The 26,670-nt window shown below is 43.1% G+C and overlaps 1 protein-coding gene across 10 annotated transcripts in view; it reads left to right on the top strand.

The window, feature by feature from the left end:
* The window catches only part of LOC130834993 (zinc finger protein 445-like), a 47,606-nt gene extending 33,217 nt beyond the window's left edge, over positions 1 to 14,389 (top strand). For 5 of the 10 annotated variants that reach the window (XM_057706153.1, XM_057706150.1, XM_057706149.1 and 2 more), the window contains 6 exons: positions 2,264 to 2,835; positions 5,919 to 6,087; positions 6,429 to 6,505; positions 6,796 to 6,922; positions 7,433 to 7,543; positions 8,420 to 12,953. In XM_057706153.1, the coding sequence (XP_057562136.1) occupies positions 2,407 to 2,835; positions 5,919 to 6,087; positions 6,429 to 6,505; positions 6,796 to 6,922; positions 7,433 to 7,543; positions 8,420 to 10,590 (3,084 nt within the window). In that variant the 5' untranslated portion in view covers positions 2,264 to 2,406 and the 3' untranslated portion in view covers positions 10,591 to 12,953. Of the gene's footprint in view, positions 1 to 98; positions 203 to 2,263; positions 2,836 to 5,918; positions 6,088 to 6,428; positions 6,506 to 6,795; positions 6,923 to 7,432; positions 7,544 to 8,419 lie in introns of those variants that run through there. The other 5 variants (XR_009048810.1, XR_009048811.1, XM_057706156.1 and 2 more) reach the window with 5 other exon arrangements.
* Positions 14,390 to 26,670: the final 12,281 nt, after the last annotated feature.

The following is a 26,670-nucleotide window of genomic DNA, read 5'->3' as shown; positions in this document are numbered from 1 at the left end:
GCCACAGAGGGGAGCAGTGCTGGAGCAAGAAGGGCTGGAGCAGGCACTTGACATGGGTCGAGGGGCAGTGTGGCACTGGTCTGAGTTCCTGCGTGCTCCCAATCTGCTGCCTCTGCACCTCCAGCAATAGCCACCCTCAGATGCCGTGCTGAGTCTCTTGCCCAAGTGTGCACTCTCCTTAGCAGCATTAGCCTTCACCCTGGTGAGGAGCTGCACCAGGACTCGAGGGGCTGGAGCGGGTGCTTGCCATGGGCCAGGTCGCATGCTGGGGTAGTCACAGGAAGGTAGCCAGTGCCCTGGGTGGTTTCAGTCTGCTTCCTCTACCTTGTTTCCGGGAGTAAGCAAGTTTGTGCACTCTCTTCACAAGTGGAGCCCTCCTGTAAGTCCCACTGGTTTTCAAAGCAGTCAAGGGAATTCATCTTCCTGGTGTCAGGCTCTAGACCTGGAGTGTCCAGTATGTAGTTTGAACCCCTCATTGCCCAGGGAGGATCTGTGAGCCCATGATTATCCCTCTCTTCTGTGTCTTCTCCTGTGGGCTTAGGTCCCAACGTTATTGCTTCTTCTCCCTTCCTGCCCAACTCCTTGTGGATCTTTCTTTATAGTCTTGGTTGTAGAAGAGTTTTTCTGCCAGTGTCCAGCTTGCTTTTAGTGAGAATTGCTCCACATGTAGATGTGTTTTTTTCTTTAATATTTATTTATTTACTTGGCTGCACTGGGTCTTAGTTCCTGCATGCGGGATCTTCATTGCAGCGTGTGGTAATCTTCACTGTGGCATGAGGGATCTTTGGTTGCAGCATGTGGAATCTTTAGCCGTGGCATACAAACTCTTAATTGTGGCATATGGGATCTAGTTCCCCAACCAGGGAATCAAACCTGGGGCCCTTGCGTTGGCAGCACAGAGTCTTAGCCACTGGACCACCAGAGAAGTCTCATAGATGTATTTTTTTTAAATTAATTAATTAATTTTATTGGCTGTGTTGGGTCTTTTTTGCTGTGCCCGGGCTTTCTTTCAGTTGTGGTGAGTGGGGGCTACTCTTCGTTGTGGTGCGTGGGCTCCTCATTGCTGTGGCTTCTCTTGTTGTAGAGCACGGGCTCTAGGCATGTGGGCTTCAGTAGTTGCAGCACATGGGCTCAATAGTTGTGGCTCACGAGCTCTAAAGCGCAGGTTCAGTAGTTGTGGCGCACAGGCTTAGTTGTTCCGCGGCATGTGGAATCTTCCTGGAGCAGGGCTGAAACTTGCGTCCCCTGCATTGGCAGGCAGATTCTTAACCACCGCGCCACCTAGGAAACCCCCATAGTTGTATTTTTGATGTATTTGGGGGGATGTGAGCTCAGCATCCTCCTACTCTGACATCTTGATCTCCTTTCTCTCTTCCAGCTTATTCTTTTTCAAGACTGTGTTGTGTATTATGTGGGTCTCTTGTGTTTCCATATGTTAGGATCAGCTTTTCAATTTCTACAAAAAAGCCATCTGGGATTCTGATAGGGATTTTTTTGAATCTATAGATAAATTTGGACACTATTGTCATATACAGTGTTTTGTCTTCCGACCCATGAACACAGAATGTCTTTCCATTCAAACCTTTAATGTCATCTAACAATGTTTTACAGTTTTCAGAGTATGTTTTGTTCTTCTTTTGTTAAATTCATTCCTAAGTATTTTATTTATCCTGTAATTGCAGATGGAATTGTTTTCTTAATTTTATTTTTGGTTTGTTCATTTCTACTATGTAGAAAAAGCATTGTTTTTTTTTTAAAGTAAAAATTTTTCTTCCAGCTTCATTGAGTTATAATTGGCATATAGTACTGTATGAGTTTAATGTGTACAGCATAATGATTTGACTTATATACATCATGAAATGATTATCACAGTAAGTTTAGTGAACGCCTGTCATCTCATTTAGATACAAAATTAAAGAAATAGAAAAATTTTTTTCTTGTGATGAAAATTCTTAGAATTTTCATCTTTCATAACAATTTTGTATATAGTGTACAACAGTGTTAATTATATTTATATCATGTACATTACATCCCTAGTATTTATTTATCTTATGTACCTTTGCCTTCATCCAGTCCCCCCCACCCCTGGCTCTGGTAATCATAGATATGATCCCTTTTCCTGGTCTGCTTGATCCTGACAGGCTCCACTGTGCAAATGTTTATGAGTCCTTTTCTCGGAAATCCAAAGATGATCCTAACTAACAGCACCTACTTGCACCATCCTTCTCACATCTCTCCTGAACAGTAATATTGGTTATTTCAGTCTCTCGCCAGTGACTTCTGATGTCCCAGCAAATGGCGTTGTCCCCAGCAGTGCTGGAAAGATACTCCCAAGGGCCCAGCAGTGATATATAGAACTAACGCAGACTTGGTTGCACTCTGCTGTGTAGACCTTGAACAGGAGTGATGCCTCCAGGCAGGTGGTATGCTGTCCATCCAGCTCAGGCCAAGGCTTCAAGGGAGCGAGGACGCCTTCAGATGGTAAAGAAGGAAGAAGAGGATGAAAGCTACACATCAGTGCCAGCTGCCAGACCACAGACTCTCAATCGTCCTGGCCAGGAGCTCTTCCGCCAGCTTTTCAGGCAGCTTCGCTATCATGAGTCTTCTGGGCCTCTAGAGACTCTGAGCCGGCTCCGGGAGCTCTGCCGCTGGTGGCTAAGGCCAGATGTTCTCTCAAAGGCCCAGATCCTGGAGCTGCTGGTGCTGGAGCAGTTCCTGAGCATCCTGCCAGGGGAGCTTCGGACGTGGGTGCAGCTGCATCACCCTGAGAGTGGTGGGGAGGCTGTGGCCTTACTGGAAGAGCTACAGAGGGACTTCGATGGGACATCATGGAGGGTGAGTGTGAGCAAGTGTGCAGTGCCCAGTGAACTCTGCCTGCCAGTGAGCCCGCTTGTGAGGGTGGGGTGGTCCTCTGAACCTTCACCGTGGAGGAGTTCAGGGGAAGTCTTCCCTTCTCATTCCCATGGCACCTGAGCAGCTAAGAATTCGACCCTAAGCCAAGGACTGTTTAGCAGGCAGCCTTTCCCTCCTTCCCAGAGGAATATAAGCTCTAGGAAGAAGAGGGTGTGCAAGTATCCATAAACAATAATGAGGTCTTGGACACATTGACTTACAGCACACAAACTACATCTCCACATACCTAACTTGACTTGCTACCGACCTGTAAAATGGGTTGATATCTCTTGCTCGTAAATGGGGGAATTAGTGTCAGGATCCTTGGCTTCTGAGTACATGTTTAGACCTAGAAGAGCAGTCTACACGTACATGTTACTTCTTTCTCAGTAGACTTTTGGGGGTTTGTTCTGTGTAGGGGAGGTGGGGAAGAAGAGTGGTGAGGGGCATCCCAGGGCGAGGAAATTGAAAGATCTCAATTTTAGACTGCATTCCACATCTTCGGTGTTCTTGCCCACATTATGGTACCTTCAAAGCCTTAGTTTATTGAAAAGAAAATGGAAAATTGATCTAACAATGAGAATTTGTTTATTACATATTTGAGTGCCTACCATGTGCCCAGCCCTGGGCTTGGTGCTGGGAAACAGAGCTGACAGTCCCAGTGCAGGCAGTAGAGCAGCGGCTCAGTTAAAGTGCACTCTTCCTGCCCCTCTGTCCCACTCAGGCCAGCCTCTCAACACTTCTCCATACCTTTGAGGGTTTTTTGGGGTTTTTTGTTTGTTTGTTTGTTTAAAAAAGCATTTATTGGGGCTTCCTAGGTGACGCAGTGGTTGAGAATCCGCCTGCCAGTGCAGGAGACATGGGTTTGATCCCTGCTCCAGGAAGATCCCACGTCGCAGAGCACCTAAGCCCATGCGCCACAACTATTGAGCCTGTGCTTTAGAGCCTGTGAATCACAACTATTGAGCCCATGTGCTGCAACTACTGAAGCCCACGTGCCTAGAGCTGTGCTCCACAACAAGAGAAGCCACAGCAATGAGGAACCCGTGCACCACAACAAAGAGTAGCCCCCACTCACCACAACTAAAAGAAAGCCCGGGCACAGCAAAAAAGACCCAACACAGCCAATTAAATAAATAAATAAGCATTTATCATTTTTTAGGCTTTTAAAAAATTTTATAAAGTGTGTATAATTCTGCATATATGATGCATGCATAAATGAAAGTTACTTTTAAGATTTTTGAAACGTTTGACATACTTCTCCCCTAAATTTTTAAAAATTAATTAAAATTTTTTTTGGCTGCATTGGGTCTTCGTTGCTGCTTGCGGGCTTTCTCTAGTTGTGAGTGGGCTCTACTCTTTATTTTGGTGCGTGAGCTTCTCTTTGTGACAGCTTCTCTTGTGGAGCACAGGCTCTAGGTGTGTGTGCTTCAGTAGTTGCGGCATGTGGGCTTAATAGCTGTGTCTCGAGGGCTCTAAAGTGCAGGCGCAGTAGTTGTGGTGCATGGGCTTAGTTGTTCTGTGGCATGTGGGATCTTCCTAGACCAGGGATTGAACCTGTGTCCCCTGCATTAGCAGGCAGATTCTTAACCACTGCGCTACCAGGGAAGTCCCCTCCTCTAAATTTAATGTAAAAGTTATATCTGTCAGTTAAAACATCTGAACATGATGTATCAGTAGTAAATGGTAACGAATATTAAACAAGAATCTCTCTTTGCTCAGCATTGGGTACTATTTCTTAAAATCTAAAAGAACACTTATAATTTTTACCAAAACAATAAATTGTTCAAAATGATCTAAAGATAACTTTTAAAGCAAATGAGGTACACAGTAGGTACAAAATTGTGGCTTGGGTATATTCAAGTCAGTCACAGTTAGGTGTGTGGTTTAAAACTCCATGAAAACATTGCCGAACAAGCAGCAACAACCTACCTGATAGCTAGTTAGAAATTAGAAAACAAAAAGAAACCTGGAAAAAAGCCTACCAGATTGTAAAAAATGAACAGAAATACTCAAGCATATAAAATTACAGAACCACCCTATAGTTTATCAAAATTACCAAAGTGTGAGAAACTGGGGCCTGAGAAAGTTTTTCCTTAAACTCACTTGGCTGTGCTTCCATATTGTTATTGTTTCTTTATTCTCCCTTTGGTAGGATTTGGGAGGAACAGGAGATAAATTTCTGTGATGACTTTATCATCTTCAGTCTATAGCTAGTTATAAGATGCTTAATGGCCTCAGGCTAAGATTCGTCCGTATCAGTGTAGAGAATGTCTTGGCAACAGGACCAGAAAAACCTGAAGTTCATTGGCTGTAGCTTCCTATACTCACTACTGCATCAGGGACAGTACTTGCCTCCAGAGACCAGGACTGTTTTGAAGTCCCAGGACAAAGGCCACCTCTCTCCAGGTCTGTGCTTGGTTGGGCACTGCCCTTTTATGCACCTGAGACTTTTTCTTCTATGATTCCATAGCTCACATTCACAGTTACCATTGCATCTCTAGTGGTGTTACTATTTTAGTCAGGTATGCAGTCTGGGAGCCTTCCTGTCTCTTCAAGGTCGCTTTGCATATCATTACGTAGAGCAGTGCCTGATACGGATAGACATTATTTAACTGCATCTCTGCTGTGAACCATTATCACTTTAACTCTCAGGGATAAATTTTTTCTCTCATTACTAAGTTCCTGGCGGGGGTAGGGGCTGAGGGCCAGTGGAGAGGTATCCTGCAGAATCCCAGGCCTGACAGCAGTGCTGTCACTGACTTGCCAGTTGCTTTCCTATGTTGAGCGGGAATCTGGCTGTACCTGTCTCCACATAGCCTGCATTAGAGCCCAGGGAGGTGGAGGGGTGAGGGGATCCTCCCTGGGCTTTCTTTTCCCCCTTTCCCCTCTGCCTGTAGGTAATAAAGGGCCCGGCTCACCGTTCCCTGGGCCTCTGCCTTTTAGAGATTGGCCACATGGCCTGTTCTCTGAGTTTGTTTTCTGATTCCTACGAGGATCCTCTCACAGCATTTTCTTCTTGCCAGGACTCAGCCCCTGCCCAGAGCCCCGATGTGCGTTGGATGGGCACAGGAGCCCTGCAGGCCGCACAGATATGGCCCCCTGCTTCACCTCTCAGGAGCAGCTCGGCTCTGGGGGACCATCTGCAGCCTCCCTATGAAATAGGAGTGCGTGACTTCCTGGCTGGGCAACCCGGTACTCGCCACCTGGCTCTAAGACCCCAACCTATGCCATGCTTCCGAAATTTCCTATAATGTCGTCTTTTCACCCTCTGTCCTTTCTCGAGAATCCCTCCTGTCCTGGCCTTGAGCTCTGTGTCTTTTCTATCCTTCTGTGACCCATGTCTACCTAGCTTCTCCTCCCATTACACCTCTCACTCCCTGACCCCAGCAGACACCGGGGAAAGGTGAAGTGGGTGTTTAAAACAGTCCATACCTGCTTGTGGGCCCAGGAGTCCTCCATGTGGGGGGAAGAGTGGGCTTCTCAGTGGGATACCAGAGCTGGGCTGCCCTCTCTCATGACTCTTTCTTCTTTAGATCCTCCTGCTGCACAGGTGCCTGCCCTTTGCCAGAGAGAGGGATGCCCAGGAGACCAGGTGACAACCCAGCCTCAGGTGAGCCACAGGTCCTTCCTGATGTCCCACCATTGCTGCCTAATGGGGTAGCTGCAGCTCTCCCTTGCCCTGTGTCTTTATGTCCAGTGACCTTACATCCTGAGACCCATGTCCCAGAGACCACGTTATTCCCCTTGAGCCCAGAGCTCTTCTGCTGGGTGATAATTTTCCTTTTTTCACCTTTACCACATCCATCCTGTACTCACTCAGAGCTAGCCCCATTCCCCTGCCCCCTCCTAAAAGCTGGGAGCTGTGGACTGGCTCTGAGGCATAGGACCATGTTTTTTCAGGAGGCTATGACTTTCAAGGATGTGGAGGTGACCTTCTCCCAGGATGAGTGGGGATGGCTGGACGCTTCTCAGAGGAACCTGTACAGGGATGTGATGCTAGAGAATTATGGGAACATGGCTTCTCTGGGTAAGGCGTTGATATCCCCATGCTACTGCCTACCTCTACTTCTGCCTTCTTAGTTCTCATTTTGGTGTGTAGAAAGGGGCCTGACGTGGGTTTAGGCCTTATCTCTCTAACTATTAACAAAATCACTTAACCTGTTACTTCAGTCCTTTCTTAAAAATGGGGATAATAATGCCTCTCATGCTGAGTTATTACAAAGATGAAAAGTCATATGTGTCAAGGTCCTAGTCCATTTAGGCATCCAAAAAAAAGTTGACTGATTTAACCAGTTGAGTTATTATATGGTTCTGGAGAATCCTGGTGACCCTTTTGTCTGTGGCTTCTCTCAGCCTCTCTTGTCTCTTCTCAGAGCTGTCAGAAATTCCTGTTTAGGCCTCCTGCCCTAACTTCCTCCACCTGCTCCCTGGCTTTCCCTCCTCCCTACCACGAGCTCAGGCCTGAGAGGGTCCTGGAAACTAGTTCTGTATGATTCATCTGCCTTCCAGTCACATCCCATTCCCTTCTCTTCTGCAGTGGGGCCATTCACCAAACCTGCTCTTATCTCCTGGTTGGAGGCAAGGGAGCCATGGGGCCTGAATGTCCAGGGAGCTCAGCCTAAGGGGAATCCAGGTGCTGCTCCTGCAGGTGAGTTCCAGAGAACTGACCAGGTCTTCCTCCTCCCGCATCTACTCTTCTTTTAAGGTCTTTTACACCAAGGAAATCATGGGGAACTTACTCCATTGTTTGCTGAAGGGAAGATCCTTAACAGTGTTGCTAACAAGTGCTGGGGGCCTGAGCTTCTCCCCTCCAGACCGGCCTGTTAGGCATTGGTTTCTGGCCCTGCGCTTTCCCCAGCAGCCCTCTCAGTAGCAGCTCTTGCCCATTGGAGGGCTTCACTGCCCTTCTCTTGTCCATTCACCGATGCTCCTCCTCAGCCCTGTGCTGCCCTCGCCTTCCTGCTCCTGGGAACCTTTGTCCCACTCCTCCTCTTCTTTGCTTGGTCCTTCTCCGTGATAGGCTTGATCTCCAGCCCTTGGAGCTAGCCCTCCTCAGAGCCCCACCTTTCAGCTCTGGGAGACCTTCCTGTCATGTGCTTGTGTTGTGAGTCCTCTCCCCACTCTTGCTGTTTAACACTCCCTTCTTAACCCGTTTTTCACCTGGACGTGGTTTCTGCACATGGCTAGCTGCTGTACCCATCTGGCTTCTCTCCCTTTTCTGTCACCTAGAATACTCTTCCATTTTTGCCTTAGCCCTGACTATTTTGTGAAGGTATTGGCAGTCAGGCAAAAGCCTCACCACCTAAGTTCATGACATTTCTTGGTCTCTTTCTGCAGTTTCAAATATGGGAAAAGAGAAACATTCTCTCCCTCTCTTTTTTTTGGCCACACCTAGTGACTTACTGTATCTCAGTTCCCCAGCCAGGGTCGAACCTGGGCCATGGCAGCGAGAGCCCAGAATTCCAACCACTAGGCCATCAGGGAACTCCAAAGAGTACATTCTCTTATGTTTTATTTGTGTCAGGAGATGAGCTCCACGTGAAGACGGACAAGTTCACCTTAAAACATGAACCTTTGGAAGAAGCAGTAACCTTAGCTGTGCCATTAGGATGTCATGGTGCAGCAAATGTTTCTGAGGGAACAGGGCTCAGAGAATCTTTTGCACAGAAGAGCAGGTTAAAGGAGCAATGTGGAAACCCCATACAAGTGAGAGTTAAGAAAGAAGAGACCAATTCCAGCCATGAGACAGGAAGAGACTGTGAAGAATCGGGAAGAAGTAATAGTCTTCATCTAAAACATATTATGTATTTGAGAGGACCCAGAAGAAAGCAGTCCCTTAAACATGGCTATGGCAGACACTTCAGAGGGAGCTCATACCACTATGACTACAAGGACTATGGGAAAGGGCTCAGACGCATGATTGGTGGGTTTAGCCTACATCAAAGAATTCATGCTGGACTGAAAGGGAAGGCAAAGGATGCGCACGGGAAGGACTTCAGTCTTAGTTCTCATCCTCAACACGGGCAGAATCTTCACGTGGTGGGGACGTTGTATAAGTGCAGCGACTGTGGGAGGACCTTCAGTCATAGCTCCCATCTGGCACGTCATCAGAGACTTCACACTCAAGAGAAGCCGTTTAAATGTAGGGCATGTGGGAAAGCCTTCAGATGGAGCTCGAACCGTGTGCGACATGAGAAAATTCACACCGGATTGAAACCTTATAAATGCAGTTTATGTGACAAAGCTTTCCGACGCATGTCTGCTTACCGCCTGCACCAGGAAACCCATGCTAAACAGAAGTTTCTTGAATCTAATCAGGATGAAAAAGCTCTCACCTGTGGCTCAGGGTTTGATCATCATTTGAGAGACCAGAGTGGAGAGAAACTCTTTGACTGCAGCCAGTGTAGGAAATCCTTCCACTGCAAATCATATGTTCTTGAACATCAAAGGATTCACACCCAGGAGAAACCCTATAAGTGTACCAAATGTAGGAAAACATTTAGGTGGAGGTCAAACTTCACTCGTCATATGAGACTGCACAGGGAAGAGAAGTTCTATGATGCAGACAAAAGTAGGGAAGACGTCAGGCAGACCTCCAGCCACAGTCAGCCCCCGCGTGCCCCAGGGGTGGAGAAAGCTCTTCTGTGTCAGCAGTGTGGGAAGACTTTTAATCGAAAGAAAGCTCTCATTGATCATCAGAGAGTTCACACAGGTGAGAAACCTTACCGATGCAGTGAATGTGCAGAGGAGTTTCCACATAGGTCGGCCTTTATCCTTCATAAGAGGCAGCATGCCGTCAAAAGAAAGCCCGAGGACGCACCGTCGTTGAGTCAGGACAGAGCACTCCAAACTCTTCCGAGCAGTCACACCACAGAGGAACCCTACCAATGCAACCAGTGCGGCAAAGCCTTCCGTAATCACTCATTTCTCCTCATCCATCAGAGAGTCCACACCAGAGAGAAGCCTTATAAGTGCAGGGAGTGCGGGAAATCTTTCAGATGGAGTTCTAACCTCTCGCGACATCAGAGGATTCACTCTTTGGGGAAACCGTATGAGTACCATGAAAGTGAAGATACTCCAAATCTGCAGTCACAGATCCAAACTGGTGCAAAACCTTTTTGGTGCCAAGAATGTGGGAAAAGCTTTACACGTAAAAGAAGTCTTTTAGATCATAAGGGAATACACAGTGGAGAAAAGCGCTATAAATGTAATCTGTGTGGGAAGTCTTATGACAGAAATTATCGTCTTGTTAATCATCAGAGAATCCACACGAAAGAGAGACCATTTAAATGCCAGTGGTGTGGGAAGGATTTCATCGGAAGACATACCCTCTGCATTCATCAGAGAAAACACACCAGAGTGGCCCAATCTGAATGCAGCGTAGCTGGGTTGTCTTCTCGTCAGCATACAGGGGTGAGTTTACAGGAATTAAAACCAAGTGAGGAGAAGCCTCTTGAAGATTGTGGGAAAACTTGTGATCAGAGCTCCGGACTCACTGGACTCCAGGACATACCCACTGGGGGAAAGTGCCACAGATGTACCACGTGTGGGAAAACTTTTGGCAAGAGCTCACAACTCGTTAGCCACAAGAGATTTCATACTCGAGAGAGGCCCTTCAAATGCAGAGAGTGTGGGAAGACGTTCAGGTGGTCTTCAAATTTGGCTCGGCATATGAAAAACCATATTAGAGATTAGGTTGGTGTCTGACAGTGTGGGGAGGAGGTCCTGGCTACCCTGTTAGAGAACCCCTGGTTGTAGGCGTTGTGGGGCAGACCTTCACAGAGGGCCCAGCCCTTTCTGTTTTGGAAGCTAGTGGCAGAGAATCCTGAGGATTCAAAAATGCAGGGCAGGCACCCCCATCCTACAGCTGGAAAATGAGATGCTGGAAAAGAGCAGCATTGTGTTCCAGAAGGAGGCTTGTGCCCCTACTAGTGGTCTGTGCACAATGGCCTGGAGCTCCCCCAGCTAGATCTCCTTCTATAACTCTAAGTGAGAGACCATTGCCCTTCATGATTCAACGAAACGTCTGTGGTGTAGTGGGCTGTGGCTGCTGGAAAGGGGCCATTTGGTCCTAAGTTTCCCTTTGAGTTTGGCCTGTGATGGTGCCTAGTCTTTTTGACCTTAAAAGCACCAGCAACGGCAAGAACTAGCCTCTCCCGATGCCTCCAGGGGAGTTCTGGCTGCAGCTTCAGTCTTCACAGTGACTGTGATATTTGGTTATTTGCCAAGGACATAGAGTTGTCTCAGCTGTGCGTGGAAGAGAACAGGGTACTGGGCTTGATCACCTGGAGAATGTGCCCCATCGCCATTTCCATCCCACAGGTCTGTACAGGCAGCAGCGGTCCATCTGCTAAACAGAAATGTGCCAAGCATCTCTGATGTGCCAGGCACTGTTGTGTGTGCTAGAGACCCAGCAATGAGTGAAACAGAAAAGTCTGCCATCTTGAATCTTTACAGACAATAAACAAATGAGATGTATATAGTATTCTGGATGATGGTATGCGTTGTGGACAAAATGAATCAGAGTGAGAGGGAGTGCTGGATTGGGAGGTGGGTTGAGATTTTAAACTGGCTTATCAGGGAGGGCCTCAACTAAGAAGGTGAGCTTTGAACAAAGACCCAAAGGAGATCATGGAGGAAGCCCATTAGGTCCCTGGATCCTACGCAGGACCCTTCACAGGAGGTAGGGTCTTGTCTGGTCTTCTTAGGGAATGGCAGGTAGGCCCCTGAGCCAGAGTGGAGAGAGCCAGCTGGAAGCGAAGAGCCCAGAAAGGTGAGGGCCAAGCCGTGTGAGCATCATAGCTCCTTGCTGGGGCTTGGCTACCTCAAAGGGAGGTAGGGAGCTTTTGGACAGTTTTGAGTTGAGAAATACTGTGGTCTGAATCTGAACCCTTATAGAATGTAATTCAGATTCAGAGTCCCATGTGTTGAGGGCCCAGGGTCATGGGAAGGGCCTTGGAGTCATCAGATCTGCATTCCAGGCTTGGTGTGCCTTTTCTTGGCAGGATGATCTTGGGTGGGTCACTGAACATCGGCATTTGTTTCCTGGTGTGTAAAATTAGAGTAGCTGGCTGTGCTACCTGACTCTTGGGACTGGTGAAAAGAAGGCTTGGTTTACTAAGCTTCTGGGTTAAGACCTTGATCTCTAGACCAGCACCTTCACAAAGCTGCAGCTCCCACGTTGGTCGATGCTACAAGCACAGAAGTACCCCTTTTCTATCCATATTTTCATCCCCCCACTCCTTGTGCCACCTGGTACTTCATAGAGTTTCTGCCCCAATAGGGGTATTTCTACTGCCATTTTTATAAAATGATATATATTTATTTTTAAACATTCAAATCAAATTTTAAAAAATGTAATGAAGTAAAAATCAACAGAAATCCCTCTATACTGAGGTAAGCGTTGAATATTTTGGGATTGTACTCTTATCGTCTGTTCAGTAACCTGAGTTTTAAAATGATTTTAATTATATAAGTAGTATGTGATTATTATGGAAATATTAATAAATACAGATCAGCTAAAAGGAAAAGTCTGCTACTTGGAGCTAACTACTAAACATTTTGGTGTAATCAGTGTTAGATTTAACTTCATTGCCTTTCCCTGAACGCCCCTGGGCTGACCTGCCTCTTGCTGTCTCCCTTCACCTGGAGTGCCACACTCCTTCCAGGCTGGCCCAGTTCCCAGCCTTCTTTAACCCTTGTCCCTCTAAGCCCTCTGACCTGGTCCCACCTCTCCTAGTGCCTGTGTGTTGCTCTGTTAGGTGTTGTCTGGGTTTCCAAAAGTTATTGCCACTCATGCAGCCAGACCGAGTACTCGGGAAGCCGGGTTTGGGTGCTTATTTATCCTTTTGCTGGGCAGAGTAGATTCTGCACAAAGTTGCCTCTTTTATGGAATGTAGAACTGGATTTATTATTTCAGCTAAGTCAGGATTGGAAGTTTTTGAAGAGGTCCGTGAGTGAAATGTTGACCGGAGACTTCCCACAAGCGTGCCTGCTACTTGGGAGCCCAGCCGTGGATGGTTCTGAGCTGACTGCCCCAGCCATCAGTGCTCACCTCACAGTCCATCCTGGCCTGGAGAACACACCTCTTCTTCCAGCCCTGCTCCGCCTCCTCTCCTTTCCTTGGGAGGAACTGAAGTTAGGGGTGGCAGGAGCCAGATGAGCTTGGACTCCATGGAGAGGAGTATCAGGAGGTCTTTCAGACAGGTGTTCAGGGTGGTCGGTCTTACCTTTGCTGACAGACTGTCAGCCCAGACAGAGGCATGTGCAGAGAGGAAAGCATAGGAAATGGAAATTGATGTGGACCATCTTACACTCACGAAGTTGGCAAATTTTTAAAAGCCCTTGTGTGGGTACGTGTATGGTGCGTGAGAGTTCACTGCTCTGGGAGCGGAAATTGTGACAACTACTGTGCCAGGCAGTTTGCAAAACCTTGTAAATTATGTGTACCCTACTACCCAGGATTCTGCTCTTGGATAAACCCTAGAATAACTCCATGTGAAGGAGGAAATGTGTATATGACTGTTCATTGCAGTACTGTGTAGATAGCAAGACTGGGAGAAGCCTGAATTTCCATCAACAGAAGAACAGGTAAATAAATGCGTTGTTTTTGGTACTTTGGGAAACGAACATGAAAGAGCTAGAGTTACATCTATCAACATAGGTGAATCAAAAATGATGCTGAGAAGGTTGCGGAAGCTATGAATACCATTTATGTAAAGTTAAACATACTGTGTATCTATGGGCACATTATTTAAACTTACTTGTGTTTTACTTTTTCTGTAAAATGAGATAGTAATGCTAACCTCACAGGGTGATCGGGGGAGGGGGATGGTTAATGAATTAATGCATGTAAAGTGCTTAGAGTAGTGGCTGGCATGTAAGCCTTGGTGGCATATAGTAAACAGTGTTACTGTTTTACACAATAATATATTTCCTGTGGATTCAAATTATATGCAGTGAAGAGTGTAAAATCATGTGTTAGAATGATGTGCGAAAACCATGCTCTGCCTTCCCAGAGCAAGAGTTGCTGATGGAATCAGGGAGGGTACATGGAGGCTTCAGTTGTGTTTTATTTCTTTTAAAAAGTTGATGTAGATGGGTCAGCATGTTGATTTAATGGGATATGTCGTGGGTTCTTTTTTAACTATTTGTTTAAAATATCTCAAAATAAAAATATTTTTAAGCATGGGCTCTGCCATTTTATGTTGTATAGAAACCCTGGGTCTACCATTTATGTGATGTTTCTTAGAACGAGCCACTCCATCTCTCAAGGCTTCAGGTTCCTCACCTGCAAAAACCAGGAGCAGCACACATGGCTCTTAGTAAAGGGGTGGTTAAACTGTTCTGATACATCTGTGATGGAAAACCAGGCAGCAGTTAAAAGAATGGGGATGTTCTCCATGTAGTGACACACAATCTCCAAGACCTGCAGTTTATGGCACATTATAAGCTCCATTTCCTTTCATTCCTTCTTGCCTAAAAGTAACAAGTGATGCCAGAAGTTGTAGCCTCAAAAGTTTAGTGAAGAAATGGGATCCTGTGGATGGAAGATGCTTAGTCATCCATTCCACTTTTTTAGGTTGGTGAGTAAGTAGCTTTACATACCAACTACCTCACCTTTTTAAGTTAATGCTAACCCAGCTAAGAAGAGCAAAGAGGCTTAGTATCAGCCAGCTTCTAGTCAGGAGCCAGAAACCATATTTTAACAAAAAACTTGTAAAGAATTATTCACTAGATCTAAGTAACGAAAAAGGCAAAAAGAGAAGGCTGAGGTATCACTGAGGTTGTAACTGTGAGGAGCTACCAACCAGGACTGGAGGAGCTGTGATAGAATCTGGCCTCATTTTGGATGTTTGACCACTGAGAGCTTTCAAGCCCTGTCCCCATTTTGCCTCACATCTGGGCAAGCTGATAAGAAGTTCCAAGCACACCCTTTCAGCTCTGAAGGGAAGTTGATGCCAACCCTGGCCTGATTTTGTCGCATTGGAATCCTCACCCCTAACCACAATAAAAACCAGAGCCACTCACCTCTCCTTTATCAAGGCAAACCAACTGGCTTTGGTACTTTACCTGCTCTCCCCACAGAGCCTCATTATGTGAATAATAAACTTTTTCATCACCTCTTGATGTGTGTGATGTCATTTAGTTTCAACATCTGAACCAGTTTGGGGTGGTGGTATCATACTGATCCTGCCTCTACAGGGCAAGCTACAAAGCAGGAACAAAGAGAAATGGTTAGAATTGTTAAAAGATTAGACATTGAAAGAGAGCCCCTATGAACCGAGCTCAGACCGATGAGGAGGAGAGCACTGCTGGGATGGTGCTAGTGTCAGAACTCAGAGGAAGGGCCCCATGCAGGCAGAACTGCAAGCTGGACTCAATTGGTGCTACCAGAAGGAATTGCTACTGCTGGGGTGAAGAAGCACTGAGAATAGAAAGCAATGTCCACAAAAAACAGGAAGGAACAAGTCCCCTCTTCCTCTTGTATTAGGATTCTCCTGGGAATCGGAATCAATAGGAAATATATACATATATATATGAAGAGAGAATAAGGAATCGACTCTTGATTATAGAGGCTGGCAAATCCAAAATCCGCGGAGTGGACCAGCAGGTTGGAGACTCAGGAGAGCCCGAAAGGCTGTTTGCTGTAGAACCTGGAAGAGCTGATGTTGCAGGTGAAGTCCGAAGGCAGTCTGCTAGAGAATACTTTCTTGCCAGGGGAGGCCAGTCTTTTTGTTCTATCCCGGCATTCAGCTGATTAGAAGAAGCCTGGCCTCATTATGGAGAATAATCTGCGTTACTCACAGTCCACCAATTTAAACGTTAATCTCATCCAAAAAACACCCTCACAGAAATACCCAGAATAACATCTGACCAAATGTCTGTGGCCCAGACAAGTTGACACACAGAATTAATCATCACGCTCCTCCCACATTGCAGCTTCCCTCTTATATTCCTTGATTGCAGACCCTAGTGGAACCAGTGGGCAAAGCAGAGATGTGGATTGCAGAATTCAACCCCATCATCGCAAAGCAGCTATAGAAGGGCAGGCTTGAAGCTGAGAGATAATAAGCTAATAAGTGGTGCAGCTTTCCTGAATTATTTTAAAATTCCTAGGATATTTAATTTAAAAATTTGAGACCAATCATATTTGTTGAGAAAATTATGTGTTAAATTGTAGACAACTCATGTCTTAAAGGTGTACATTGTCATAAGCAGTTGATTTTGCCCATTGACCTTGTAATAACTAGCTGTTGACTGTGACCTTACTCATCTTGCTGTAATGAACTCAAACTTAATAAAAGCCACACGAAGAGTCTCTCAAAATAACACAAAGGTATTCCTCTTTATCAACATTTATTTTACAAGTTTCAATAAATTAATAAATTAAATAAAGCAAATTTGTGACTTTAACAGAAACATAGCACAGGGTCCCAATTTGCCTCAAATGAGGCAATGACTTGGGTAAACCCCCAACGGAGCACAGGGGAGAGCAGACAGTGGAGTCCTATAGCCCTGAATTTAAAAAGAATCTCCTAATTAAAAAGGCAACCATGCCTCCATTTACATGCTGTGGTTGAGCTATCTGTCTTTGTTGCCCAAGTGACCTGGGAGTACATCAGTTCGTGCCTTTCACAATAAAATCTGTATAAGCTAGGTAAGGGAAGGAAATGTATGCATCTAGGTCTGCTGGTTAAGATTCATAGGCTATTAATGTGGTTTCAACAGATGGTTACTATTGGTGTGAATCGAATCATAAATATATTTGATAGAGGTAGAAAAAGTTGGTCTGGGGGTGTTTTCCCTCTGCAAATTTAGGTTTGAATGAGAGCAGAAAACACTGCCCTCAAATACATCATTGTGATTTATTTAAAATTACCATGGAAGATTCTCCCTTGGTGAGAAAGAGTTCGAGGAGTTGTTATGTACATAAACCAATACTAAGTGTTGAAGTCAGCCACCCAAGAGACATATACTTTTAGATTCATGCAAACATTTCCACATACTAGTTGTACGCATGAATCATATTCATATAGAAATATAAAGTTGTTGGGAAAGTCCACAAGTTTTCCTTTTTTTTTTTGATCCATTTACAATGAAAATAATTCTACACATTGAAGGTTCTAACATCAGATTCACAGCTGAGAAGCTCATTCTACCAAGGTGCAGTCTAATGTGAACGTAAGCAGGAATTTCTATATGTTAAAAAAGAGAAACAAGTAGCAGTTACATGTAAGAAGAAAGCCGGTTGGAGTCCTGACAGCAAGCATGGTGGCTGCAGTGTCATCAGAAGGAGCTATGTTAGGCAAGTAGAGAGTCTTACTACTATGATTTTAATTGTATGAGGTGGATTGTACAAGAATGTTGTTCCAATTGGTAAGCCTTGGTCACTAGTACTAGAGTAATCCAATGTTCAGTTGGGTATTTTCCTGTCCTCAAATGTATCATTCACACACTGAAGCTTCACCCCTAGGATGACTTTTCACTTATCATTGGTCACATTAGTTGGAGCTGGCATTCATTTGTTTGTTCATTCATTCATGGGAATCTTTTTGTTGTTGTTGTGGCATGCAGTTTGTGGGATCTTAGTTTCCTGACCAGAGATCGAACCCGGGCCCTTGGCAGTGAAAGCGCAGAGTCCTAACCACTGGACCACTAGGGAGTTCCCAGGAATTTTTTTTTTAATTGAGGCAACATTAGTTTATAACATTATATGTTTCATGTGTACACCACTGTAATTCTACTTCTGAATACACTACATTGTGCTCACCACCAAAAGTCTAGTTTCTACCCATCATCATACAATTGATCCCTTTGACCCTTTTTGCCCTTCTTACCCTCTGATAATCACCAGCCTGTTCTTTATATCTATGTGTTTATTTCTGTTTGGTTTTATTTATTTTTGTATTCCACATATGAGTGAAATTGTACAATATTTTGTTTTTCTCCATCTAACTTATTTCACTTAGTGTAATACTCTTAAGGTCCATTCATGGTGTTGCAAATGGCAAGACTTCATCTTGTTATGGCTGAGTAGTATTCCATTGTATATATACACCACATTTTCTTCATCCATTCTTCTGTTGATGGGCACTTAGGTTGTCTTTATACCTTGGTTATTGTAAATACTGCTGCAATGAACGTAGGGTACATATATCTTTTCAAATTCGTGTTTTTGTATTCTTTGGATAAATACTCAGACTAGCTGGATCATATGGTAGTTCTATTAATATACTGAGGAATCTCCACATTGTTTTCCATAGTAGCTGCACCAACTTAACTTTCCCGCCAACAGTGTGTGAGGGTTCCTTCTCCACATTCTCTCCAACACTTCTTTTCCTTTTTATAATAGCCATTCTAATGGGCATGAGGTGATAGCTTGTGGTTTTGATTTTCATTTCTCTGGTAGTGATATTAAACATCTTTTCATATGCCTGTTGGCCATCTGCATGTCTTCTTTGGAAAAATGTCTGTTCAGATCCTCTGCCCATTTTTCTTTTTTTCTTTTGTGCACCCTGCACAGCTTGCAGGATCTCAGTTTCCTGACCAGGGATGAACCTGGGCCATGGCAGTGAAATTGCTGAATCCTAACCACTAGAGCACCAGGGAACTCCCCTGCCCATTTTTCAATAGGGTTTTTTGTTGTTGTTGTTATTGTTGAGTTGTATGATTTCCTTACATATTCATATTTTGGATATTAACCCCTTATTGTGTATATGATTTGCAAATATCTTCTCCCTTTCAATAGGTTGTCTTTTTTATTTTATTTTATTTATTTATTGGCTGTGTTGGGTCTTCATGCTGCACGCGGACTTTCTCAAGTTGCAGAGAGCAGTGCCTACTCTTTGTTGCGGCATGTGGGCTTCTCATTGTGGTGGCTTCTCTTGTTGCAGAGCGTGGGCTTTAGGTGCGTGGGCTTAGTATTTGCTCTGGGGCATGTGGAATCTTCCTGGACCAGGGATCAAACCCATGTCCCCTGCATTGGCAGGCGAATTCTTAACCACTGCACCACCAGGGAAGTCCCTGATAGGTTGTCTTTTTGTTTCCTTTATTGTACAGAAGCTTTTTAGTTTGATGTAGTCCCATTTGTTTATTTTTGCTTTTGTTTTCCCTTGCCTGAGAAGACATCCAAAAAGATGCTAAAGCCAATGTCAAAGAGCATACTGCCTATGGTTTTATGGTTTCAGGTCTTACATTCAAATATTTAATCCTTTTTGAGTTAATTTTTGTGTATAATGTAAGATAATAGTCTAGTCTCATTGTTTTGCATGTGGCTGCCCAGTTTTCCCAACACCATTTATTGAAGAGGCTTTCCCTTTTCCATTGTATGTTCTTGGCTCCTTTGTCATAAATTGGTTGTCCATATATGTGTAGGTTTATTTCTGGGCTCTCAATTCTGTTCCACTGATCTGTCTGTTTTTCTGCCAATACCATGCTGTTTTGACTACTAGCTTTGTAGTATAATTTGACATCAGGGAGTGTGATACCTCCATCTTTGTTCTTTTGTCTCAGGATTGCTTGGGCTATCTAGGATATTTTGTGGTTTCATACAAATTTTAGGACTTTTTGTTCTATGTCTGTGCAAAACATCACTGGAATTTTGATAGGGATTGAGTTGATTCTCTAGACTGTTTTAGGTAATATGAACATTTTAACAATGTAATTCGTCCAATCCATGAGCATGGAATATCTTTCCATTTCTTTGTGTCTTCTTCAATTTCTTTCAACAGTATCTTATAGTTTTCAGTGTACAGGTCTTTTTACTCCTTGGTTAAATTTATTCCTAGGTATTTTATTCTTTTTGTTGTGATTATAAATGGGATTGTTTTCGTAATGTCTTTTTTTGCTAGTTCATTTCTAGTGTATAGAAATGCAACAGATTTTTGTATATTGATTTTGTACCCTGAAACTTTACTATATATTTTTTTAATTAATTAATTAATTAATTTTATTGGCTGTGTTGGGTCTTTTTTGCTGTGTGTGGGCTTTCTTTTTAGTTGAGGTAAGTGGGGGCTACTCTTCGCTGTGGTGAGCGGGCTTCTCATTGCCGTGGCTTCTCTTGTTGTAGAGCATGGGCTCTAGGCATGTGGGCTTCAGTAGTTGCAGCACATGGGCTCAATAATTGTGGCTTATGGGCTCTAAAGCACAGGCTCAATAGTTGTGGCGCATGGGCTTAGTTGCTCCACGGCATGTGAGATCTTCCTGGAGCAGGGATCAAATCCATGTCCCCTGCATTGGCAGGTGGATTCTTAACCACTGCGCCACCTAGGAAGCCAACTTTACTATATTTATTATTTTTAATAGTTTTTTTTTTTTTTTGGTGGAGTCTTTAGAGTTTCCTATATATAAAATCATGTCATCTGCAAATAGTGAAAGTTTACTTTTTTTTTTTTTTTTGCCATACTGCATGGCTTGTGGGAATCTTAGTTCCCTGACTAGGGATTGAAACTGGGGCCATGGCAGTGAAAGCACTGAGTCCTAACTGCTAGACTGCTGGGGAACTCCCCAAAGTTTATTTCTTCCTTTCCAATTTGGGTGCCTTTGATTTATTTTTCTTGCCTAATTGCTCTGGCTAGGGCTTCCAAAGCCATGTTGAATAAGAGTGGTGAGAGTGGGCTGTTGTCTTGTTCCTGATCTTAGAGGGATAACTTTGTTTTTCACCATTGAGTATGATGTTAGCTGTAGGTTCATCATACATGGCCTTTATTATGTTGAGGTACTTTCCTTCTGTACCCATTTTATTGAGAATATTTTTTTTATCATAAATGGATGTTGAATCTTGTCAAATGTTTTTTCTGTGTTTATTGAGATCATATGATTTTTATCCTTCATTTTATTAATGTGGTATATCCTGGTGATCAATTTGCAGATATTGAATCATCCTTGCATCCCTGAAATAAAATCCCACTTGATCATGGTGTATGATCTTTTTAATGTGTTATTGTATTTGGCTTGCTAATATTTTGTTGAGGATTTTTTGCATCTGTGTTCATCAGAGATTTTTGCCCTGTAATTTTCTTTCATGTGTGTTGTCCTTATCTAGTTTTGATAATAACTATTATCAATCAAAACAAAAATACTGAAAATTTAAATAATTGTTAAACAAAAAGTAATTTTTATAGGAATTAAAGCTCTTAATGAGAAAAATAAACTAAAAAGGACTTAATACCTAAACTTCTCCAACTCTGAAAAAATTGAAGAGGAGGGAATGCTTCCTAACTCACTTTATGAGGCCAATGTAAGCCCTACTGACTTTGGGCTTCATTTGTTCTTCTTTTTCTGGTTCCTTTAAGTGTAAGGTTAGATTGAGGTAGGCCTGTATTGCTATAAACATCCCTCTTGGTACCTCTTTTGCTGCATCCCATAGATTTTTGTATTTTATATTTTTATTTTCATTTGTCTTGGCATTTTTTGATTTCTCCTTTGATTTCTTTGTTGACCCAGTAGGTGTTCAGTAGCATGTTGTTTAGTTTCCATATATTTGTGATTTTTCCAGCTTTCTTCTTGTAGTTGATTTCTAGTTTCATACTGTTGTGGTCAGAAAAGATGCTTGATATGATTTCAGTTTTCTTAAGTTTATTGAGATTTGTTTTGTGTCCTAACACATGGTTTATCCTTGAGAATGTTCCATATGTACTTGAGAAAAATGTGTATTCTGTAGCTTTTGGATGGAATGTTTTATATATATCTGGTGCAGTGTTTCACTTAAGGCCAGTGTTTCCCTGTTAACTTTCTTCCTGGATGATCTATCCATTGGTGTAAGAGGGGTGTTAAGTCCCTTAGTTACTGTGTTGCTGTCAATTTCTCCCTTTAGATCTGTTAATAATTGTTTCATATATTTTTTGGTGCTTCCGTGTTAGGTGCCTATATACTAATAAATGTTATGTCTTCTTGATGATTTATCCCCTTCATCATTATATACTGTCTGTCTCTTGTTAACCTTTTGTGGCTTGAAGTCTATTTTGTCTGATATGAGTATGGCAATCTCCCTTTTGGCTGCCATTTACTTGGAGTATCATCTTCCCTCCCTTCGTATTGAGCCTACATTTGTCTTTATTTTTTTAAAAAAATATTTATTTATTTGACTGCACTGGATCTTAGTTGTGGCACACAGGCTCCTTAGTTGTGGCATGTGAACTCTTAGTTGCAGCATGCGGGATCTAGTTCCCTGACCAGGGATTGAACCTGGGCCCCCTGCATTGGGAGCACAGAGTCTTAGCCATTGGACCACCAAGGAAGTCCCTATATTTGTCTTTAGGCCTGAGTTTTTTGGAGGCACCATATAATCAGATCTTGTTTTTTAATCAATCTAACCACTCTGTCTTTTGATTGGTGAATTTTATTCACTTACATTTAGGCTAATTATTGATATATGAAGACTTATGACTGCCATTTTATCTTTTGTTTTCTGGTTGCTTTGTATTTCCATTGTTTCTTTTCCCTTGTGTTTCTGACTGCTGTTTTAGTTTGGTGGTTTCTCTTTTTCTTCCTTTCTTCCTTCCTTGCTTTCTTTCCTTTTCTTTTTTTTTTAGTTTGTTGGTTTTTCTGTGATGTTTTTCTCAGTTTCTTTTTCTCTCATGTTTCATGTCTCTGCTGTAGATTTTTGTTTTGTGATTATCATGAAGTTTATCTAAAATGTCTCAGATAAAATAGTCCTTTTTCTGCTGATAGCATCTTATCTTCATTTGCCTATTTAGGTTCTATGCTTTCCTCCTACTCTTTTATTTTTTTCCTGTCATAAACTAACCCTTTCCCTTTTTATGATGTGTCTTCTTTACCAAATTGAAATAGCTGTAGTTATTTTTAATGTTTTTTCCCATTTAACCTTTATGCTGTAATTAAGTGCTCAACAACCTATTCCGATACATAGCTGGAAAATTTTCTGATTCTGTTTGTCCATTTATCACTTTTCTCAACACTTTGTGTACTTTTGCCTTGTTTCAAGTAGAAGAGCTCCTTTCAACAATTTTTTGTAAGACAGATCTAGTGGTGACGAACTTCTTCAGCTTTTGTTCTGGGAAAGCCTTTATTTATTCTTCATATCTGAAGAATAACTGCTGGCTAGAGTATTCTTGGCAGATAGTTTTTAATCTTTCAATATTTTGAGTGTGTCATTCTCACTCCTGGCCTGTAGAATTTCCTCTGAGAATCTGCTGATAGCCTAATGGAGGTACCTTTGTAGATTACTGTCATTTCCCCTCCGCCTGGCTGTCTTTAAAATCCTTTCTTTATCATTGACTTATGACAGTTTTAATATAATGTCTTGGAGAAGGTCTTTTTATGTTGAGCTAATTAAGTGTTCTCTTAGTGTTGTGGACTTGTACATCCAGTTCCTTTCCCAGGTTTGGGAAGTTCTCAGCTATTATTTCTTTAAATAACCTCTGCTCCCTTCACCCTCTTCTCCTTCTGGAATACTTATTATTTTAATGTTACATTTTCTAATGGAGTTGGATAGTTTTTGTAGTTCTCTCTCCTCTTCTACCTGAATCATTTCTAGATTCTATCTTCAACTTGCTAATTCTCTTTCATTTGGTCTACTCTATTTCCAGTGCTTTGTAATGTATTCTTTGTCTCATGTATTGAGTTGTGTGGCTCCAGAATTTCTACTTGGTTCTTTTTTAGCATTTCAGTCTCTTTGGCAAAGTATTCCTTAGGTTCATTAATTTTATTCCTGAGTTCATTGAACTGACTTTCTGAATTTTCTTGTGGTTCATTGAATTTCTTCATGACAGCTATTTTGAATTCTCTATCAGATCACAATCTTCCATGACTTTAAGTTTGGTTTCTGGAGAACTGGGTTTTTTTTTTTTTTTTTTTTTTTTTGTGATACCATGTTACTGTGGCTTTTCATGGTGCTCGATTGAGTTTTTCCTCTGCCAGTGCATTTGAAGTAGTGAACACCTTCTTATTTAGGTAAAGCTTTGTTTAATTTGATTCTAACAATTCAACAGATTGGTAATTAAAGGCATTTATTTGTTTTTTCAGTAGGTTTCCCTATACCACAAGTTTTTGGTTTCATTTACCTGAGCTGCCTCTGGCTACATTTGAGAATCAGCACTCTCCACCTTCCATGGTCTGTGCCAGGTGTGTTGTTGGTGCCCTTGTTTTTGCTGTTTGTGCCTCTGGGTTTGCTGATACTTTGCTGCTGCCAGTGTTACTGCTGTAACTAGTGTCATTATAGGGACACAAGGATGGCGAGCACCTCTGCTGCCTCCAGGATCACCTAGGTCATGGGCACCACTGTTGCAGTGGGGGGAGGGAGAAAATGGAGGGGGAGCCAGGATCTTTGGCACCTACGCCACATTTGGGGCTGTTGGGTTTGTGAGCACTGCTGCTGCAGGCGGGGTGGGGTGCGGAGTCATGTGTGCTGCCATGGCTAGAGGGACCAGGGTTTGGGCCCTGCCTCTAATGCTGCTCACTTCTTTGCGGCCATGGGAACTTCTGTACTCGGGAGGCTGGAGTCATGTGCTGCTCCTTCACTGCTGCTACTAGGTTCTCTGGGTTGTGGGACTCAGTCGCTTCATCTGGGGAAGCCAGGATCATAGGCATTGCTTTCACTGTTGCCCTGGTTCTGCCTCCTTTATGTGTTCCAATCCACCCACCTTCAGATGTACAGATGTGTAGATTTTTCTGGGGTCCTAGTGTGTTGGGCACAGGAATGTTGGTTGAGCTACAGATGTTTTAGATTAAAGGGGAGAGACAAAGAGAGTGTCTTATGCCACCATGATGCTGACATCACTCAGCAATCTTTTAAAAATAATTTTAAATATAAAAGTAACTTAGATGGTCTGGTCTCAGATTGGCTGAACACTGATGAGAGACATACTTGATTTATATTTTTGGGCATTGAACAAATTCAATAATTAAAACTTGCTGGGACTTCCCTGGTGATCCAGTGGTTAACACTTGGTGCTCCCAAATGCAGGGGTCCAGGTTCGATCCCTGGTCAGGGAACTAGGTCCCAAATGCTGAAACTAAAGATCCTGCATACCACAACTAAGACCAGGTGCAGCCAAATAAATATATTTTTTTTAAACTTGCTTTCTTAGGTGGTGGTGGTCTGAGTCAAGTTGAGAACAGATTCCTTTCCTATCCTCTTTGTTTTTTAACAAAGTTGGGAAGAACATGAGAACTATCAGTGAGTTTATAGTTTAGCTTGAATTATTTGAGTTTCTATTTTAAGTTTGATCAAAATTAACTGCAAAGCGGAATTAAATCCAAATAGTTTTGAATTGGGAATTATTTTCACAATGGGAGGGAGCTGTAAGATTGTAAATGACTTAACTTAGAGAACTGCAGTTGACCCTTGAACAACACAGGGGTTAGGGGCATGGACACTCTGTGCAGTTAAAAATTCAAGTATGATTTATAGGCCCTCTGTATTGTGGTTCTGCATCCACAGTTTCAACCAACCATGGATTGTGTACTACAATAGTATTTACTATTGAAAAAAAAAATTCTTTTGTAAGTGGACCTGCACGGCTCAAACCTGTGCTGTTCAAGAGTCAGCTTTACCTCTAGTTTTGGAGGATCCACTCAAAGGAAAATCATAAGGCTTAAAAGCCCTGGGTAATTATAAACTCTGAAAGTACAACATTTTAAAAATGTGAAAGTAACAATATTTTTAAAATATTTTTATCATGAAATGTAGTAGTATATGAAATAAAAAATGTACAACTCAATGAAGTTTCATAAGGTGAGCTCCCCTGCAATCACGAGCCAGACTTTGTGGGAAACTCAGAAGTTCCCTCCTGTCCTTCTCAATCAGTTCCTCTTCCTTCCCTTTCCTACAAAGTAAACCGTATTCTGATGGATTGTAATAATTTCCTTGCATTTCTACCTTTTTACCACCTAAGCACACTCCCCTAAACACTGTAGTTTTGCTGTTCTTTGTTTTGTGTGTGTTTTTACTTTAAATAGATGGAACCATACCGTATGTATTCCTTTGTGTCTGGTTCTTTTTCATCCAAACTTATGTTTGTGGGATTCATTTCTGTTGTGTACCCCTGGTTGGTTCATTTTCACATGAAAGTGTAGGTAGCACAAGGGATCACAGAAGATCTCAGCAGCTTAGCTTTTCAAAGTCTGGACAAGAGGACTGGAAAGTAAAGTGCCATAGGAAAGGAATAGGTACTCTCAGTAGCTCACTACCCTGAAATTTCCTGGAAGCTAAGCCTTATAGTTGTTTTCATCTTTCTAGCTGAGATGCAAAGGAGCTTTTGGATGTGGAAATTTTGCTGAAGAAGTGAAATCGAACAGATAACCCAGTGGGATTTTAGGAGCTATTCTCACAACCCATGTCAGGCCTGTATCTGTTGGTTCTGGTGGTGATATAAGTAAGTGCCCAGTCAGGAAGAATGGGGTTCAGGAATTCAGGGAAGAATTTCTGGATCCTGATCTAAGAAGGGCCAGATCTGGGGAAGGAAGGTTGGAAAGTCAAGAATCATCAGCTTAGGGAGTTTCCTGGTGGTCCAGTGGTTAGGACTTGGAGCTTTCACTGCCGAGGGCCTGGGTTCAATCCCTGGTCGGGGAACTAAGATCCCACAAACCATGCAGCATGCCCCCCCCCCAAAAAAAAAAAAAAAGAAAAGAATCATCAGCTCACTTTCGTCCTCACCATAGCAAATGCATCTGCCTCAGGTCTAGTGCTGGCTCCATGGCTGTGCAGCTTGTGCAGTTGCACAGGGGCCCTATACTGAGAAGAGTCTCACACTTGCTTTAGTGCTCTGCTGTCATTGTTTTGAAATTCAGAATAATTTTGAACATTTTGCA

This window comes from Hippopotamus amphibius, chromosome 13 (assembly GCF_030028045.1).
Source record: "Hippopotamus amphibius kiboko isolate mHipAmp2 chromosome 13, mHipAmp2.hap2, whole genome shotgun sequence".
Classification (NCBI taxonomy): domain Eukaryota; kingdom Metazoa; phylum Chordata; class Mammalia; order Artiodactyla; family Hippopotamidae; genus Hippopotamus; species Hippopotamus amphibius.
The sequence above is the reverse complement of the archived record's forward strand: the minus strand, read 5'-3'. Positions and strand labels throughout refer to the sequence as shown.